Genomic DNA, 18,075 nt, shown 5'->3' on the forward strand with positions numbered 1-18,075 from the left:
CCTGTCGGCCTCACCAGCATGTCGGACTACAGATCGTGTTCTGATGATCAGCCTCATGTGGTTAATGGTGACATCACCCCACCAGGTGCCATCGGCCATCCGTCCCCCGATTGGACAAAAGCCGATGCTATCCGCTGTCTCCTTCAATCCCACGGCGTCGATCGTCTGAACGATCTGCACATATCAATTAGCGTTCCAACCCCAGGCCGCGTTCGGAGGCAAGAGACAAATGAAAAGATCATTTGAAATGTTCCCATTATAAATGTTCCCGTTGTTCTCCCGCGGATCTCTTTGTGTTATATTTATTTTGGAGAGACAATTGTGTGTGTGGCATGAGGTTTCGGTGTCCAAAGTGATGAAATTACCATTCTCTCACAGACCACAGTGCATTAAAATAAATTTGTCAATAATCAATTTTTCTTCGGTGATTGCGCTGCCAAAGATGATGTCTTACTGTCTTTCTCCCTCCTTCCCCCCCCCTCTCTCTCTCTACTCCTCTCTCTCACTTCCACCGGCACTCTCTTTCACTGTGTGTGCGAAAGGCTAAGCATGAATATAAATCAGTTAATCAATTTTCAAACATAGTCCCTCCAGTGCTGAACAGTTCTCATGGCGTTGGCCTGGAAACAACTTGTGTGAATACAGGCTTCTCGTACCTCTCTAATGGCCATGCACCGAACTCACTCAATGTCAGGTTAGGGATGTCTCACACACACACATTTGGCTACGCACACACCTACACTTGGCTAACATACACACGTGGCTACACGCACACACATGGCTACACACACACACACACACACACACACACACACACACACACACACACACACACACACACACACACACACACACAAACAGAAACGCACACATGCACCTGGCTACACGGACACTTGCACACACACACACACACACACACACACACACACACACACACACACACACACACATACATACATATGAACACACACAGACACACACACACACACACACACACACACACACACACACACACACACACACACACACACACACACACACACACACACACACACACACACACACACACACACAAACACACACAAACACACATAGGAAGGGCCTCCATCATTTGTATGGCTGCCTTGCTGTAGATTCTAGTTCTTCCGTGTGGAATTCAAATCCTGACAAATATAATACATGAGGGGTGTGAAGGGATCATACAACATGTTCATCCGGGAAGAATTCTTTGGTAGTTGCATTATATCAAATCTCAAGTTCCTTCCTGATTAAATTTGAGCAGAGTCAATCCATCGATGTATAAAAATAGCTTTTCAGCAAGCGATTGTCTCAGTTTTATAACGTAACGGGCAGACAGTGACTGATCGTCACAAAGGATGCCGGTGACACATGCAGTCAACAATACCTCACTTACACACGCACCCACCCAAATACACGCACACACGGACAGACGGACAGATGTTGTGTGCTTCAGCACCATGGACAGTTGCTGTCTGCAGATGTACTCATCCCTGGTAAAGTGTGGAATCCTCTTCATTACAACATGAAAACAAATACACCTCCACGTCGTTGGTTTAAGTGGAGACCCAGGCAGCTTATCAGGGGACTCATTTCCCGATGGGGGCTTCATTTCCTGTAAAAGGAATTACACGATAGTACAAGAAAAAATCTCTTCCACTTAGCTGATTCATCCAGCAGGTCCAATGCTTTCAGTCCGAGGGTCCGGGTGGCAGATGTTGATTCAGAAATAGATTCAGAGTCATTTGGATAACCAGGCCAATTGTTAAGAGTGCCAGTAATCAGGCTCAGGAAACACCGTGTGCACACGCACGCACACACACACACGCACACGCAACACGCACACACAACACACACACACACGCACACGCAACACACATAGACTGGGCCACTCACATACTCCATACACATTGACAAATAGCGCAAGCTCAGCAGATGTTGTGAGTAGGTGTTCCAGATGAGAAGCTGGCTCCGTAATGGGAAACCTGGGGCGACGCGTCTAAACACAGACATACATTAGCGTGCACATTGGAAGCCTGAAGCAGTTGTCACGTCGTTAATCTCACGCTACAACAAGTCTCTGTGCTCTAATTACCCGCCGATAAGGATGCTCTTCTGCGACTTGAAGGAGAGACAGAAACAGACTTCCTCGACATTGTCCCATATACACGGGCCGCTTATATTATAAATACATTGTACAATGACCCAGTAAGCCAACTGTGGGACACCTTTAGACATCGCTGTGCTTCCGGTAATGCACAAACCACATTACATTACTAAATACCTAGACTCTGCATAACCCCCGCACGCACACCCCTCTCAGACACTTATTGTGTGTTGTACGTCCTAGCACTTGATGTACGCATTTATTGTATGTTGTTGCAACTACACTTAAAAAATGGTACTGGTACATCTTATCCAAGCTATCTTTGTTGTAAACTGGAAATGGGTTAACCTAGTGATTGTTAGTGCTTGGCACTTGGTTCTATGAACACCCTTACTGTACCGACAGCGATATATTATTGTTTCTCTTTCTTATGGCAAATGTACTCATTGTAAGTCGCTTTGGATAAAAACGTCTGCTAAACGCAATTAATGTAAAATGGAAATGGAAACACTGTTACCTCTTGATTCAATCAATCATGGGAATGGTGAATCAGTTTAAGCGTGTCTTCGGGGATATTTAAAACAACATGAATTTGAAGGAGTTGTTACTCCGAGTTTAAAGGGTTGACGACGACACAGGCTGTCTCCCTAAGTGAAGGAAACATGCTCAACAATGTATTGCAAGTAAAACAAATGTGATTAAAAAATTATTAATGGGAATCCAAAAGTTTTGTTTGCGAATCCAAAAGTTTTGCTTGCGAATCCAAAAGCTTTGCTTGCTGTTGAGCTGAATCTCGTGGGCGGGACCTACGCCGAAATATGTAAGACACATCTCTATTGGCCAGTCTCGATCGGAGTGACAGCTTGGCAACATCCACAGTTTTTTAAACGTTTTTGCAAGGTAATGATAGGCTATATTTTGCATGGATTGATTTATTTTAATATGTAAGTAGCTGGTGTTTAAACAAACTACTGTCGCCAATAACAATTTATTTACCACTGGAGCAGTATTAAAAAGCGGAGGGGGGGGGGGGGGGGGTTAAGTGCAATATCTATTCTTAACGTCGGATTGATTATAACACTATAAATAATAATGATAAGTCAAAGTTAGATCAAACAAATAGTGCATATATTTCAGCTTTCTTTAGACCGTTTCCGTTCAGGTTATTATTATTTATTTTCTTATACTCGGGGGGGGGGGGGGGGGGGGGGGGGGGGGGGGGGGGGGGGGGGGACAAAAGCACGGCCCACACATGCTCACCCGCAGTGAACCAACAGAGAATGCCAATTCACCTCCTATTGATAGACCTAACGATCATTAAACTACAGCCCTCAACAGGCTATCGGATTCCTCGATTCCTTATCTCTACCGAGCAACACAAGGGCTAATAAACCCGAACCCTTCCAATCAAAAAGCGGCCTATCTACAAATTTGATTTAAAATAAATGACGAACACATGTGACTTAAATGGTGAATGCACTGCATTTATATTGTGCTTTTCTAACCAGCGGCCACACAAAGCGCTTTACAATATTGCCCAACATTCACCCATTCACACACACACATTCGCACACCGACGACGGTGTTGACCACGCAAGGCGACAGCCAGCTCGTCGGTAGCAGTCTGGGCTAGACGTCTCGCTCAGGGACACCTCGACACTCGGCTAGGAGGAGCCGGAGATCGAACTAGCAACCTTCTGGTTCCCAGCTTCAAGTCGACCCGCTCTACCTCCTGAGCCACACGCCGCCCCCGCATTAGCATTCCTTCCGTCATCGGAGTTGTTTCTGGTCGACATCAAGGCCACACCTGCAGTGCTATCTTCAGCCTCCCACGACCGGACTGCCTCTGTTAACCCACACAATGTTCCAGCAGCAGCAGCAGCAGCAGCAGCAGTAGTGGCCCCCTGGGGTCTGTCAAGCTGTGGCAGCGGCTCCAGTGTTTATGGGGACAGAGGAGTGGTGATGAGGCTTTATGGATCTCAGAGCACCTTTTAATCCCCCCCGGGAGCAGTGGCGTCTGCCAGGACCCCCATCACCAACCCCCCCCCCCCCCCCATCCCGGGGACCCTGACCCGCCCTCGCCCCCCGGAATCGATGCCCACATCTCCGATGGCTGTGGTGGACACAACTCCGGTCCCCAGTGCCCGCCCGGCCGTCCCCACCGCCGCGCTCCCCTGCCTTATGACTTCATCACAACGGCGAAGATTACGCTTATCTATGGCCGATGCACCGCCGACGCGGCCGGTCGATGGTAAACACAGGAGAGAGAGAGAGAGAGAGAGAGAGAGAGAGAGAGAGGGAGAGAGAGAGGGAGAGAGAGAATATGCTCTCACTTTTATTGAGCTGAAGCAGAGAGGGACGGCGTGGGGAAGAGAGGGAGAGCAGGAGGGGGAGGGGGGAGGTATCGATCGCGGTAGAGAGGAGTCCCGTTCGTTTTGTTTGAAATACAGTTGAGGTCCATCGACCCTCCCCCACCACGACATTAATAACGTGCCGGAGCTCACCCTGGCCTTCCAGACGACTTCATTCAAAGCCTCCACAGGTGCTGTTGCTCCACAGCCTGCTGATGGCCTCTCAGAGCCTAGAGGAGGAGAGGACGGGGCTCGAACCCGGATCCTAGGAACACGAACCGGGTAGAAATGCATGGTTAACAAGAACAAAACAACAACAGCCATGATTTCCCGTTTCTCCCTTTCTCTCGGCGGCCTTGCCCCGCCGCCCGCCAGCCGACGGCGCTCATTAGCCACACCTCTGGATCGGGTTAATTACCCGCACCAGATGGCTGACTGGGAACACTCCGATTCTGCCGTCTGAAGAACATTTCAGCCTCAGAATGGGGCCCCAGTCAAGTTGTGTTCCCTCCACAGCTTGCGTTGAGATCCACTTGAACTCATTGTGCTGGTGGGAGACGCATCTCGTTAGGACGGTGAGGGGTGTGACACACACCAGTTCGGTCTTCTGTCGGTCTGCACTGTGTCTGTGATGCAGAGAACGACCACTGCTGTCACTGAGGACACGCACTAGGACCGTATCAGTGTGTGAGTCTGGATGCTATTTATGTGAATTTGATTAGTACATGATGGTTTCATGATCTTCCTGATTATACATTATGCAGATTAAATCTGTGGAATTCAACTGCATGGAATGATTCAAATCTTTTGAATAACTATCTAATAAATATATGGTTTACTGAGGCACTGATCCAATGAGGTCATTGAAGATGTGCGATAGCATTTTAAGTATTATAAAGGTGAGAATGGGCCAGCTTTTGCAGTTTCCCTTCACTTCCCTTTTGTGAGCATTACTGTTAAATTATGATCAAACTGCTGTTTTGACTGATACTGGATGGGGAGGAAAATGCTTGACCTCACAGTTTTTGCTTTTGCAGACTTTCTCTCCAGAACCTGTTCCATCACTCAAGCAATACATCTGCGCAAAAAGACAATCCAATCTTCAGGCTGGCGCCGTAAATGTCACTGCAGAAAATAGCTGACGGAAAAGAGCTTCATCTTGTTTCACTCTTTTGCTTAGTTTTGTTGTCCTCGACTTTTGATTCACGGAGGGTATGTGGGATGTGATTGTGCTTTTCTTTCGGGGGGGGGGGGTGTGTGTGTGTGTGGTTTGTGAAAGGGACTGCTGAAGGTGTGAATGTGCTGGTTCCAAGGCTGTGTGTTGGTTTTACTTACTCTGGTCAAAAGTGCCGTGGATCTCGCATGTCCACGTTATCTCTCAAAAATTGATTTTCATTGTCCCACAACCGACCTAATCAATCATTTATCACATTTGTGTTTAGGACTTTAATATGACTTTGACTCTTAACATTTAACTAAATAAATGCAATATCCTAGTTTCACTTTTGCATAATAGTCGATTTTTCAGCACCTAAATATCTCAACCCAATATTATAAGAATGCATAATTTTAGCGATAATAATTAATTATAATGTTAGGGCCAATCCTAAATCAATCATACGATTATAAATAATCGGGGATAAAGGTTAACTCGGCATAAACCTTACGGCTATTGGCCTAAACATTTCAGCCTCTGCGGAAAATATCTTATCGCTTCTGTTTTTTAATTTTGTGTTGGCTCCCCTGTAGTAGCATATTGTGTTTATTTATACATATTGGGACGCTTGTGACAAGGATACAAATGTTTACCTAAACCGCTTATCCCAAATAAGACTTTAACAAGGATCTTATCTGGGACAGTGTGTGAGATAAGCCAATATTGTGCACTTTTTAATTTAGATATTTTAATGGGGCAAACAAATTGTCGGTTATGAAATTCCTGGACATAACTGATATGGACGTCCTAATCGATTTATTTAATAAAGTGTGAAAAGTCTTAACAATGGAACTAAATAATTTAATTTAGGTATTGTCATCAGGACAGTTATGAATGTTATGAAATTAATCAATTCTTAATTAGTAGTAAACTACATTATTATTGTGTGAATCTGGAAGCTATTTATGTGAATAAGATTGGTACACGATGGTTTCATGATTACGCACTATAACTTTCATTTGAAATAGCTCCCACTATTTTTGCGTCACTCAAATACCTATTAATCACTTCAAATTAAATACGCTCTTTTTTCTACCTCAGCTTACTTCACAAACTCATCCTTTTTTTATTTTAAGTTATCAAAATATAACTACATAAAATATTGAATACAATTTCTGAAAACCAGATTGTACACCATTTCAGAGAACCCAGTTCATCCTAGAACACTCCCAACCTAAAGCCGGTTCCCCGTCTACCTCAACGCATGACATTACACAATGGTTCTGCACGGAAAACAAATAACAAGAAACTCTCAGAAGCAATGATTTAAAAAAAGGGCAGAATTCATTTAAAGCACTTACATAGAAAAATATGATTGATTTGAGTCCAACAATAATAAATAGAGTGCCCGGCCATCTCCAGGCGCTGTCAGTACAACAGTACAATCAATATCCAGTTTTCACAATACAGCAAAGGCACTAGCATTTACCGCAAATCAGCACAGTCAATGTTGGAGGCGTGTGGTGGTGGTAGGGGTGGTGGTGGGGACTCGACAGGACATGATAGCACCCCCGTCGCTACGCCGTCGCTACGACGATGCTGGGTACCGACTGTCAGGGGAGCCCGTCAGGGGCCCGGTAGGGGCCCGACACATAGCGCACTGAGCCCTGCACGAGCTCGTTAGCCACTCCGGATCTCCGCCACAACGGGGATCTCTTGGGTGAATATCAGAGTGTGGCGTTAGTTTGGGACAGCCGCTTGACCGGGCTGACTTCAAAGCGTGGAGAAGGGATGGAGAAAGAGGAGGACGAGGGGGATGACGAGAGATTAAAGTGTTAAAGGTAATGAGAGAAGGTTGAGAGGGCTTGCAGTACAGTAGATGGCACATATATCCAGTGGATCAGACACGTTACCGAGGAATACCTTACTTTAGTCCTCGATCAAAAATCAGGAATTGATTTTTAGTATCACTAGCGATACCGTAACTCTAATTATAATAAAACATGAATTAGCCCCAATTGTAATTTAAATTGGTCATGCTAACTGGTCCCAATCAGTCATTATTTGTGCAGTGTAATTATTGATTAATTATAACATCTGTGGATTTATTTTGCTCCTTTCGGCGGGAGGAATAAAACAACAGTGAAGATGAACGCTTGTAATTAACTGTTAATTAATTACCATTTAGCTCTCAAATTAAAACGTAGCAGGTAGTGCAATTGTTTCGAAGCAAGCAAATATACACGCCCTCGATGTGATCAAAGAAAATAATAACAGGACCACGGGGTCGAGCATGTTAGAGTCATGCCAGATCAGCAAACACATGCACACTTACACACACATACCCCCAAACACACACACTCACACAGGCACACACGCAAACTTTCAAACACACAGAAGATCTATATGCAATTCTGTTTTTTTATAAGGAACACAATATATTCTCTTCTCAAGGGGTCAGAAAAATATAAAGAGAAGCAAATTATGTCATTCTTAATCAACATTGTAATCAAAACATTGTCTATGCCAATGTTTATTATTCATTGGTTGTCATTTACACAGAGGATAAAATGAAAATATAATTAAATATCTTATTAAATATCATGGAAAATTGGTAAGGCTTTCAAACGATAGCCCCAGCTCCAATTCCAAGCCTCTGTCTCATCTTCTCATTTGGATATTTCAAATAATTTCTCTATACCTAATGTTTTCTGTCCTCGAGCTAAATGTCCGTCTATCTGTACGGACGGAGTAGCTCAAGTGTGTCTTCTGAAAACCCCCAAAATAATAAGCCTTGATTGTCTCAACGAATCATAACAATATGGTTGTATCTCAGTCTCTTCCTGGCCTTAAAGCTAGTCTGGTCAGCGGTATCCTGACGCTCTTCCTCTGCGACATCACTTCCTGCTCCACCAGCGATCCTCCAGCAACAGTCCCATGTGGCCTCCCTCCAGTTTGGCATCTCCAACCCCCGGTCGTTCACCCCCACCCCCCCATCCCCCCCGCTTGAGAACCGAATGTACCGGATTGCGCAGACTCAAGAAAAACCCAAAACACCAAGACGACAAAAAACCAAGGGCACCGTGGAGCTGCACCGGGCCGCTGTGTCGTGTCAGCGCTTTCATCTGCTCGAGTGTTCCCTCCCTCCCTTCCCGCCCGCTTCACGTGTATGTGGCTGTAGAAGACGGGCCGTCCGACCCGCGTTTTGAGATGAGTCTCTCTCTTTGTCTCTCTCTCTCTCTCTCTCCCACTCTGTGTGTGCCCGTGTCTCTGCCGTGTCTCTGGGACGCTAGATGTTCCTCTGGGCGGTCAGGTACTTGAGGGCGGACGAGCCGTACTTCCTGGACAGGTCCTGGTGGAACTCGTCCTTCAGCGTGCCCAGGCAGTTGCGGTAGCTGGGGCTGGAGCGGAACTTGGAGATGTCGAAGCTGGGCGCGTGCGGCATGTGGATCATGAAGGCGTTGGGGAGGACCATCAGGTCGTACTCCTGCAGGGGTCGGAGGGAAAGCGAGAGTACGTATGTTAGCAGGGCTCACACGTGAATCGAAGCTGTGATGGGGGGTATTTGAGGGTTTGAGAGCGAGAGAAAGCAGAAAAAACACCCCCTTCCCCTCTCTGATCCCATCCCGCACCTTTTAAGCGATAAAAGTGTGTGTGTATCTATGTGATAGAGGTGATTTCAACCAGCTGATTGGTTGAAATTGAGCTGAGAGTGGTCTAAAATCGTCTCCATTCTAGAACGATATCCTCACAGCAATTTCCTCTCAATAACAGGTGACAGATGGCTGTGGCATTTCTTCTTATACCTACACCTTCAATTTATACAGAAGGGTTTTTAATCCAGGCATCTTTGTATATATCACGTATAAAATCCTCCAATCAGAACACACATCGAACCCTGTAATAACTGTCAAAAAAACGGCATGATATTGTTTGCCCCTCGATTTTATCTCCTGCCGACAGGAAATTCAAAAGGATCCGTTTAGAATGATAATTCAGTGTGGTTCCGTCAACTGACTACAAAATATATCACTTTAGGGATTCTGCAATTGTATGCGCCTTTTAAAGAAAATACATTTAAACAACCGGTGCACCCCAAAGACATTACCTGTGCATCCAACTCCATGATGTGAGACACCTTGTTCCAGCCGAAGCCCACGAAGCGCTGGTCGTACTCGGGGCAGTCGCGTCTCACCACCACGTAGGGCTCGAAGTCCGACTCCCACTCCACCTTGTAGGGGGTGGTGGCCGTCCGCCATTTGGCATAGTTGGTTGGAGCATGTCCCTTGGTCCAGACATGATACCTGGAGGCCGGGCAGGGTGTCGGGCGGAAGACCAGAATGGAGAGGATGGGTTATGGTACAGGTTTAGGGGGAACCCTGGGAAATATCTGTCAATGTTGGCCTCTCAACCTGAAAGGAATGATCGTGTGATTGATACTGAAGGTACTCAGTTTATCCTTAGCTGTTGGGTTCATTTGTGGTGATCATAGTTAACTAATAGGTTCAAACGTTAGAATACATTAAACTGAGAAAGTGCTTGCTCACAGATTGTTTAAATGTCAACAGCTAAATACACAAAACTACTGAACCCTATTGGGATGGATCCGTCTACAGTGTATATTTACCTGCGTATTTTGTATGACCCCTATCTGCGGGGTACCTGAAGGTGTATAACTGTGTATTGGTACGGTCCTTATCTGGTACCTGAAGGTGTTTAACTGTGTATTGTGTACGGTCCCTATCTGGTACCTGAAGGTGTACAGTGTATTGTGTACGGTCCCTAACTGGTACCTGAAGGTGTACAGTATATTGTGTACGGTCCCTAACTGGTACCTGAAGGTGTACAGTGTATTGTTTACGGTCCCTAACTGGTACCTGAAGGTGTTTAACAGTGTATTGTGTACGGTCCCTAACTGGTACCTGAAGGTGTACAGTGTATTGTGTACGGTCCCTAACTGGTACCTGAAGGTGTTCAACAGTGTATTGTGATCGGTCCCTAACTGGTACCTGAAGCGGTACTGTGTATTGTGTACGGTCCCTAACTGGTACCTGAAGGTGTACTGTGTATTGTGTACGGTCCCTGACTGGTACCTGAAGGTGTACTGTGTATTGTGTACAGTCCCTAACTGGTACCTGAAGCGGTACTGTGTATTGTGTACGGTCCCTAACTGGTACCTGAAGGTGTACTGTGTATTGTGTACGGTCCCTGACTGGTACCTGAAGGTGTACTGTGTATTGTGTACGGTCCCTGACTGGTACCTGAAGGTGTACTGTGTATTGTGTACGGTCCCTAACTGGTACCTGAAGGTGTACTGTGTATTGTGTACGGCCCCTAACTGGTACCTGAAGGTGTACAGTGTATTGTGTACGGTCCCTAACTGGTACCTGAAGCGGTACTGTGTATTGTGTACGGTCCCTAACTGGTACCAGAAGGTGTACAGTGTATTGTGTACGGTCCCTAACTGGTACCTGAAGGTGTACAGTGTATTGTGTACGGTCCCTAACTGGTACCTGAAGGTGTAATGTGTATTGGTACGGTCCCTAACTGGTACCTGAAGGTGTACAGTGTATTGTGTACGGTCCCTAACTGGTACCTGAAGGTGTTTAACAGTGTATTGTGTACGGTCCCTAACTGGTACCTGAAGGTGTACAGTGTCCCCATGTCCAGCATGGAGAGCAGCTCTGCTTTGGATTTGGGGAAGGACAGGCGGTAGCGCAGCGTCTCGAACGCCGGAACCACCAGAGCCTTCTTAGTGTGGGCCATGTCCAGCTGCACCACCGCCCTCCTGCCAAGAGGAACCCCACACACGGTCAGTCACACGGATACTGAGATAGATGCCTTATTCATCCCCTGGGGGAACCTCAGGTATCCAGCAGCGCACAAGGTCAGGTAACAGACGGTACAGTCAAACAACAAAACAAAACAACAAACAACAAAATGGACGAACAGTAAACGTCAGACAAATCGGTCAATAACATTGCATATAATAAATGAGCCAGAAGTACATATAAACACATTTATATTATGCAATTACATCAGGGTCCAGTGTGCGGGGTAGGTTTGGGGGGGGAAGAGAGAGGGATAGAGAGGGAGAGAGAAAGATAGAGTGACATTTGTCGCAACATTCTTCCATCACATTCCCCGCGGTTGTCTCTAAGCCGGCTTAAATGTGCCTATATCTAATTGAGTTATCCTTCACAATTTCCTACGCCTTCAGTATTTATCAACGTGTCAATCAATCACGCAGCTCCCCCAGTATCCGGCGCCAGTAGAAAAACATCCACCCGGACGCATCAAGGCTAATTATTCACAGAGACTCTCTCTCGCCACTGAGGGGGAGGATCTACCGATACGTCTCTTCCTCGATCTGTATTAAATATAAATACGACACGCTAATGGAGCCCTAACGCACCGCTGCCCTCCTGAATCCACCGGGGGAGGACCCTCTGCGAGACGGAGGCCCTACCTGAGGTAATCGTAGAGGCCGTACATGGGCAGGAAGTCCACGTCGGCCAGGAACACGTAGGGCGTGTTGGCGTTCCTCAGGGCCACGTTCCGCACCAGGTTGACGGGGTAGAACTGGCCCTCCTTGTACACCACGTGGTAGCCCACGTTCTTGCGGTTCTTGAGGACCTCAGAGGCCTGGGCGTAGCGCAGGAACTGCTGCGCCTCGGCGTCGGACATGTAGAGCGCCAGGCTGATGGGCCCCTCCCAGTGCTTGCAGATGGCCTCCAGCATCTGCAGCCTGGGGGGTCCGGGGGTGAGACAGGGAGAGAGGGAGAGAGAGGAGAGGGAGGGAGAGAGAGGGGGGGAGAGGGAGAGAGGGGGAGAGGGGGGGGGAGAGAGGGGAGAGGGAGGGAGAGAGAGGGGGGGAGATGGGAGAGAGAGAGAGAGGGAGGGAGAGAGGGGGAGGGAGAGAGGGGAGAGGGGGGGAGAGGGAGGGGGGGGAGAGGGAGAGAGAGGGAGGAGGGGGGAGAGGGGTTGGGGAGAGAGAGAGAGGTTGGAGAGAGAGAGGGGGAGAGAAGGGGAGAGAGAGGGAGGAGAGAGAGAGAGAGGGGGGGAGAGGGAGAGAGGGAGGGAGAGAGAGGGGGGGAGAGGGGAGAGAGAGAGACGGGCAAAGAGAGAGGGAGAGGAGAGGGAGAGAGAGAGGGGGAGGGAGAGAGAGAGGGAGGGAGGGAGAGAAAGAGGGGGGGTGGGGAGAGAGAAAGGGAGGGAGATAAAGAGAGGGGGGGTGGGGAGAGAGAGAGGGAGAAAGGGAGAGGGGGAAAGAAAAGGAGAGGGAGGGAGAGAGAGAGAGAGAGGGGGATGGGGAGAGAGAGAGGGGGAGAAAGAGAGAAAGAAAGGGAGAGAGAGAGAGGGGGGGTAGTGAGAAGGAGAACGAGGGGCGAGAGGGAGAAAGAGAGTGGGAGGGAGAGGAAGGGAGAGAGAGGAGATCTACGTTACTGCATTATTGATGGAAGACATTAAAGTCGGAGTTGAGGAAGAGGACGATGATGAGGAGGGTGGTGATGATGTCTCACTGATGCTGATGGAATTGAGTTCCTAGTCTCGAAAATCTCAAATCCTGTCATATTATATTATATGAAAAGGTCTGTATATGTGTATATGTGTGTGTGTGTGTGTGTGTATGAGGGTTGTAATGGAAATTTCCATAATACAAGATTTTATCAAGACACTAAGACACTGTAAGCTCTCAGTTATTATCTATGGAGGCCATTTCACAGTTCGCGCTGTGCTTATCGCCCTGGGGGAGGGGACTTTATCGCAGCTATACCACGAACTACACCCTGAGATGGCCGGAGGGAGTAGTGGCATCCCAATATGCGGCTGAGCCCTCAAGGACATACCCCACGCTTTAACAGCGACTGTTCGGTCTCGCTACAGTGCTCCAACCTTTGAATGCGTGTCGTCGTGATGTGTGGCCTCTCTCCGCAGAGGCTACTTTTATTTTTACACAGTCCGAAGAATTCCCCCCCAAGGCGCGTGTGTGCGTGACTCACCGGTCCATGGAAAGCTGGGCCACCAGGGTGACGTCGTCCTCCGTGGGCGTGTACTCGTACTGCAGGAAGTAGAGGTGCACTCGGTGCACAGTGATCCGCTCCCGCCGGAAGTCGTAGCACTGGTCGTCTTCGTCGAGGTCCTCCAGCGACGTCTGCAGCTGGAGGAGAAGAAGCCCAGGACAGAGTGAGACGTGGAGCGGAGTCAGACCTTTAACGGTGGAACGAGTCGTCCACCTATGGGTTGTCATCGGTTTGACAAGATGTCAAAAAGGCGATCTTAGGATTTTGAATGTTTTAGAAACAATCCGACAGTTGGGTTTCATAGGAGTGGGTGTTAGAGTTTGTGTCAAATGTTGTCCAAAGTCACGTCTCGCTAGAGCGAGAGTGCGCAGCCAATAGAAAACTAGCGATGTGGAAAAGGGGTTCTAACCAGAAGTATCCGACTTTTTGTAATTTACAGAGAATTTCGCCGGTTTAGCAACTCTATGCATTTTATTCAAAAATAACACATAAAGGTCAACGGTTCCCTCCGAAAAAGTGAATTTGTGTGCACACTTAACCTTTAATAATATTGAATAAAACATGACCCATTTGTAACCTCGGACATGTCTACCAGGACTAAACGGAGGCGAGGATCGAGATGTGAGCGTGTGAGAGACGGGTCTCTTACCCGGATGCTCTCCGGAGTGGCCTGGCTGGGACAGCCAAACAGCTCTCGCCTCAACAGGTTCCCGTCGTACTCCAGGAAGGTCAGGTAGAGGTTCCTGAAGAACTCCACGTGCTTGTTCTTCACGCGCAGCTTCTTCGGCGAGTTCCAGTGGATCACCTTCAACCATGGACAGGAGCGGATCGGTGAGCGTGTGAACCGGACAACGGACTGTCCCTTTTTTTTTATTCGTTCCCCCAGAGAAAGGACCTTGGTTGGCGTCCACAAGCAACGTACAAGTCCTACCTTGAGGTCAGACACCTCCGTGTAGCACTGCTCGGAGCGCGTGTGGTCCGACAGCTGGACGTTCCAGAAGCAGGGGAGCTGGTGGACCAGGACGGGGTTCTGCTTGATGAAGGCGTTGAAGATGTCCTGTGAACACGGGGAAACGTCCAGGGGTTACACACCGTCTTCAACGCAGACTGCTCTGTATCAGCAGGCTTGTGGACAAGGTGGTTAAGCCGAGCGATGTGCTTCCAGACCTGGTCGGCCAGAGATGTACTGAGCATGCTCATGAGCTCTCGCTCCGCCGTCAGCCTCCACATCTGCTCCCAGCGAAGTCTCCGCAAGCGCTCGAGGTAGAGCAGGATCACCCCTGCGAGCAGAAACACAAGGCCGTGTCCGTCAGCTCTACGTCCTGGTAAAACACTGGCTCATTCTCCGGACTGAGATGTTGTTTCTCGACACCGATTATTACTCTTAAGCCTTTTTTTAACCAGGTAAAGTCTCATTTAGATTTAGAATCTCTTTTCCAAGGGAGACCTGGCCAAGAGGCCAGCATAAAACAAAGTAATACATTTAGGGTTCGTACAATTAAACACACAATTATCACATAATTTAAAGACTGTTTTGGGATTTCATTGTTAAGAAATTTCAAATAATTCCACATTTTAGGTTTTTTAGTAATGAGCCAATGAGCAATCAATTCAATTCTGAACATTTTAAGATTTTGATGGTGATGAACTGAACGCTGATGGAATCTGACGGTGTTCCTCACCGGTGTTGAAGCCTCGCCCCAGGGCAGGCCAGGGTTTGTGGTTTTTCCAAAGGTTTCCCAGGTACCAGTCGCTCTGATTCTCCACCAGACCGATCACCTGTTTGTCTTCAAAGACAAAGAACCAAAAGGCCTTCAGTTATTCATTCAGGGGCTCAGAATATTGATGTACTCGAGGATCGAGATTCAGAAATTACCAAGACAGGATCAGTTCTCGAAAAAAAATCACTTCCACTTTGTTTTAATTTTATGAGTTGCAACCAAAATAATGGTAGTTTGTTTTTCAACCACTGTTTCATTACAGTCTCATGACACTACAATACACAATGTAGGGATTACACCCTTTTATACCAGTGCATTACTGTGGTAAAGTGAAACCGCGGGGTCCATACCGGTGAACTTCTGGAAGATTCCCCAGAGCTCGGCGATGTCCGTGGCGAAGGTGATGTCTGTGTCCAGGACGATGACCTTGGACAGGTTGGAGGGCAGGGCTTTGGTGAGGGTCAGCTTCATCAGGCCGTAGATGCCCGAGTAGTGCTTGTTAGGGATCCACGACACCTCCGACTGCAGGGGGAGGAAGACGGAGGAGATCAATCAGGTAAGATCTGCATCATGGTTGTGTGTTTAGTGTGGACGGTTCACGTGAGTAAAACTGTTGGTGCCGGGGAGTAGGAAAGCCTCTTCATAACAAAGACAGAGGGGAGTCAAGATCATCAAAGATGGCTGCTATGAAGACGTCAGGATCGTTGTTCAGGCTTTGTGCAGTACTTACTGCACGGGGGGGGGGGTAATCATAATGGCATCAACTTTTGGCATGCATGTGAATCTCTTTTTCCTTTTATAAAATAGACAAATAGCAGCAGTTAATTAATTTGGTTGATTCAGTGTAACCGGATCTGCATAAATGTGTATTCTGCAAACATAATCGGCTTAGACGCTGGGATTTATTTATATTTTTTCTCAGTTTTCTTGTATTCAAACTGAGTTAATGGAATATGCGGCCCTTTCTTTTTTCTTCCTCCCTTCCAGCGAGTGTAGGCCCAGACAAGCAGTATAATAGGAGGCTTTTGTTCACGTTAAGAACATGAGGGATGGGAATGTGATGATGTGACACAGCCTGAGCCAGACATGTTGATAGCAGAGAGGGGGAGGACGGAGAGGTAGAGGAGAGAGGAGGCACAGGTCGATCAGTGGGGGGAAGAGAGCTCTTGAAACAATGCCAGAGGCTGTGCCCGGCTTTTGCTATGACATCTGGCACTGACAGGAACACACACATACGCACACTCTCAAAATCCCACACACACACACCAACAAACACAATCACACACATAATCAGACACATACAACACAAACACATTCACACAAAGGCACACAAACACAAAATCACACACACTCATCCATCCACACACACACAAGGGAGCACACACAATCACATGCACACAACGGCGCACACACAATCACTCACACACAACGGCGCACGCACACAATCTCACACACACACACACACACACACACACACACACACACACACACACACACACACACACACACACACACACACACACACACACACACAAGCACATCCAAGCTCTTGTCACTCTTGCTCTAAGAGTGGAAACATTGCATTGGTGAGGATTGATTCCTTTCAGATAGCGTGTCTTGTTTCTGTTACCTCAGAACTCAAAGGCCTCATTCACCTAAGATATCTTACTTTGATACTGAGAATGCAGTGCTTGACTTTGGCTCACTTTGACTTTGTATGCCTGCCATTGTTTCCACTGAGCACACTCATTACACCGAGTTGAAAAAGAAAGTGTGTGCAACAATAAGGTCTGACTGAACACAGAAGCATTACCTGAGTTAGCATTCGCGTGAATAAGTCCCTCACCTTGAGTTCATCTGCGTCATAGAAGCTAACTTGAACCGAAGGAACCATCCAGGACTGAAACAGGGTGCTGAGGATCCGATGGGCGACCGTGTCTGTGATGAAGTGGAAGTGAAGCGGGTTCCTCCTGGAGAGAGAGAGAGAGAGAGAGAGAGAGGGAGAGAGAGGGAGAGGGAGAGGGAGAGGGAGAGAGAGAGAGAGAGAGATTAGGAAGATGGACATTCACAGAAATGCAGACACATACTGTATATAATCATTATTTTCTAATAAAATCGAGCTGAATCATCTACCAGATTAGTCATCTACCAGATTAGTTTCATGCAAAACTAATTCCCAAAACTTTTTCAAATGTTAGGATTTCTCTCTACTCACCTATGGAAGAGAATAGACTTGACCAGAGTTACCACATCTCTGCTGGCGTTGTGACCGGCACACACACACGCTACATGGATCAGCTAGAGAGAGAGAGAGAGAGAGAGAGAGAGAGAGAGAGAGAGAGAGAGAGACGGTGAATGCATGCATATCAGATATCTGACATCAATGCTGTATTCAGATCAGTTGGATAACAGCTGATCTTATCCGGCTTTAATATATCTGTGAAAACAGTGTCCATATTAAAAAATAAATATGTTTTTTATATATATATATATATATATAAGCCGTTTGAAAATCAACCTTAATGACATCACAAGTGGGCGTGTCCGGTATACATACATCTATGGGGACACACCCATTTGTGATGTCACTAAATCACAGGAAGAGGCAGATTTTCAAATGGCTTGTTATGGCTAATCACACCCACGCCTGGTGGCCTAATATAGCCCCTTTAACAAAAAAAAAGCCACATTGATGCAT

At 47.2% G+C, this 18,075-nt stretch overlaps 1 protein-coding gene across 1 annotated transcript in view; it reads right to left on the reverse strand.

The window, feature by feature from the left end:
- Positions 1 to 5,788: 5,788 nt before the first annotated feature.
- Positions 5,789 to 18,075, reverse strand: part of large2 (LARGE xylosyl- and glucuronyltransferase 2) — an 18,465-nt gene continuing 6,178 nt past the window's right edge. The window contains exons 3-14 of the mRNA XM_056607942.1: positions 17,593 to 17,675; positions 17,224 to 17,347; positions 15,728 to 15,899; positions 15,339 to 15,443; positions 14,824 to 14,936; positions 14,588 to 14,713; positions 14,306 to 14,461; positions 13,636 to 13,793; positions 12,102 to 12,380; positions 11,274 to 11,420; positions 9,741 to 9,936; positions 5,789 to 9,119 (exon numbers count right to left, since the gene is read on the reverse strand). Coding sequence (XP_056463917.1) covers positions 8,922 to 9,119; positions 9,741 to 9,936; positions 11,274 to 11,420; positions 12,102 to 12,380; positions 13,636 to 13,793; positions 14,306 to 14,461; positions 14,588 to 14,713; positions 14,824 to 14,936; positions 15,339 to 15,443; positions 15,728 to 15,899; positions 17,224 to 17,347; positions 17,593 to 17,675 — 1,857 coding nt within the window. The 3' untranslated portion in view covers positions 5,789 to 8,921. The remainder of the gene's footprint in view (positions 9,120 to 9,740; positions 9,937 to 11,273; positions 11,421 to 12,101; positions 12,381 to 13,635; positions 13,794 to 14,305; positions 14,462 to 14,587; positions 14,714 to 14,823; positions 14,937 to 15,338; positions 15,444 to 15,727; positions 15,900 to 17,223; positions 17,348 to 17,592; positions 17,676 to 18,075) is intronic.

The sequence above is a fragment of the Gadus chalcogrammus genome, chromosome 14 (genome assembly GCF_026213295.1).
Source record: "Gadus chalcogrammus isolate NIFS_2021 chromosome 14, NIFS_Gcha_1.0, whole genome shotgun sequence".
In the NCBI taxonomy this organism is placed as follows: Eukaryota; Metazoa; Chordata; class Actinopteri; order Gadiformes; family Gadidae; genus Gadus; species Gadus chalcogrammus.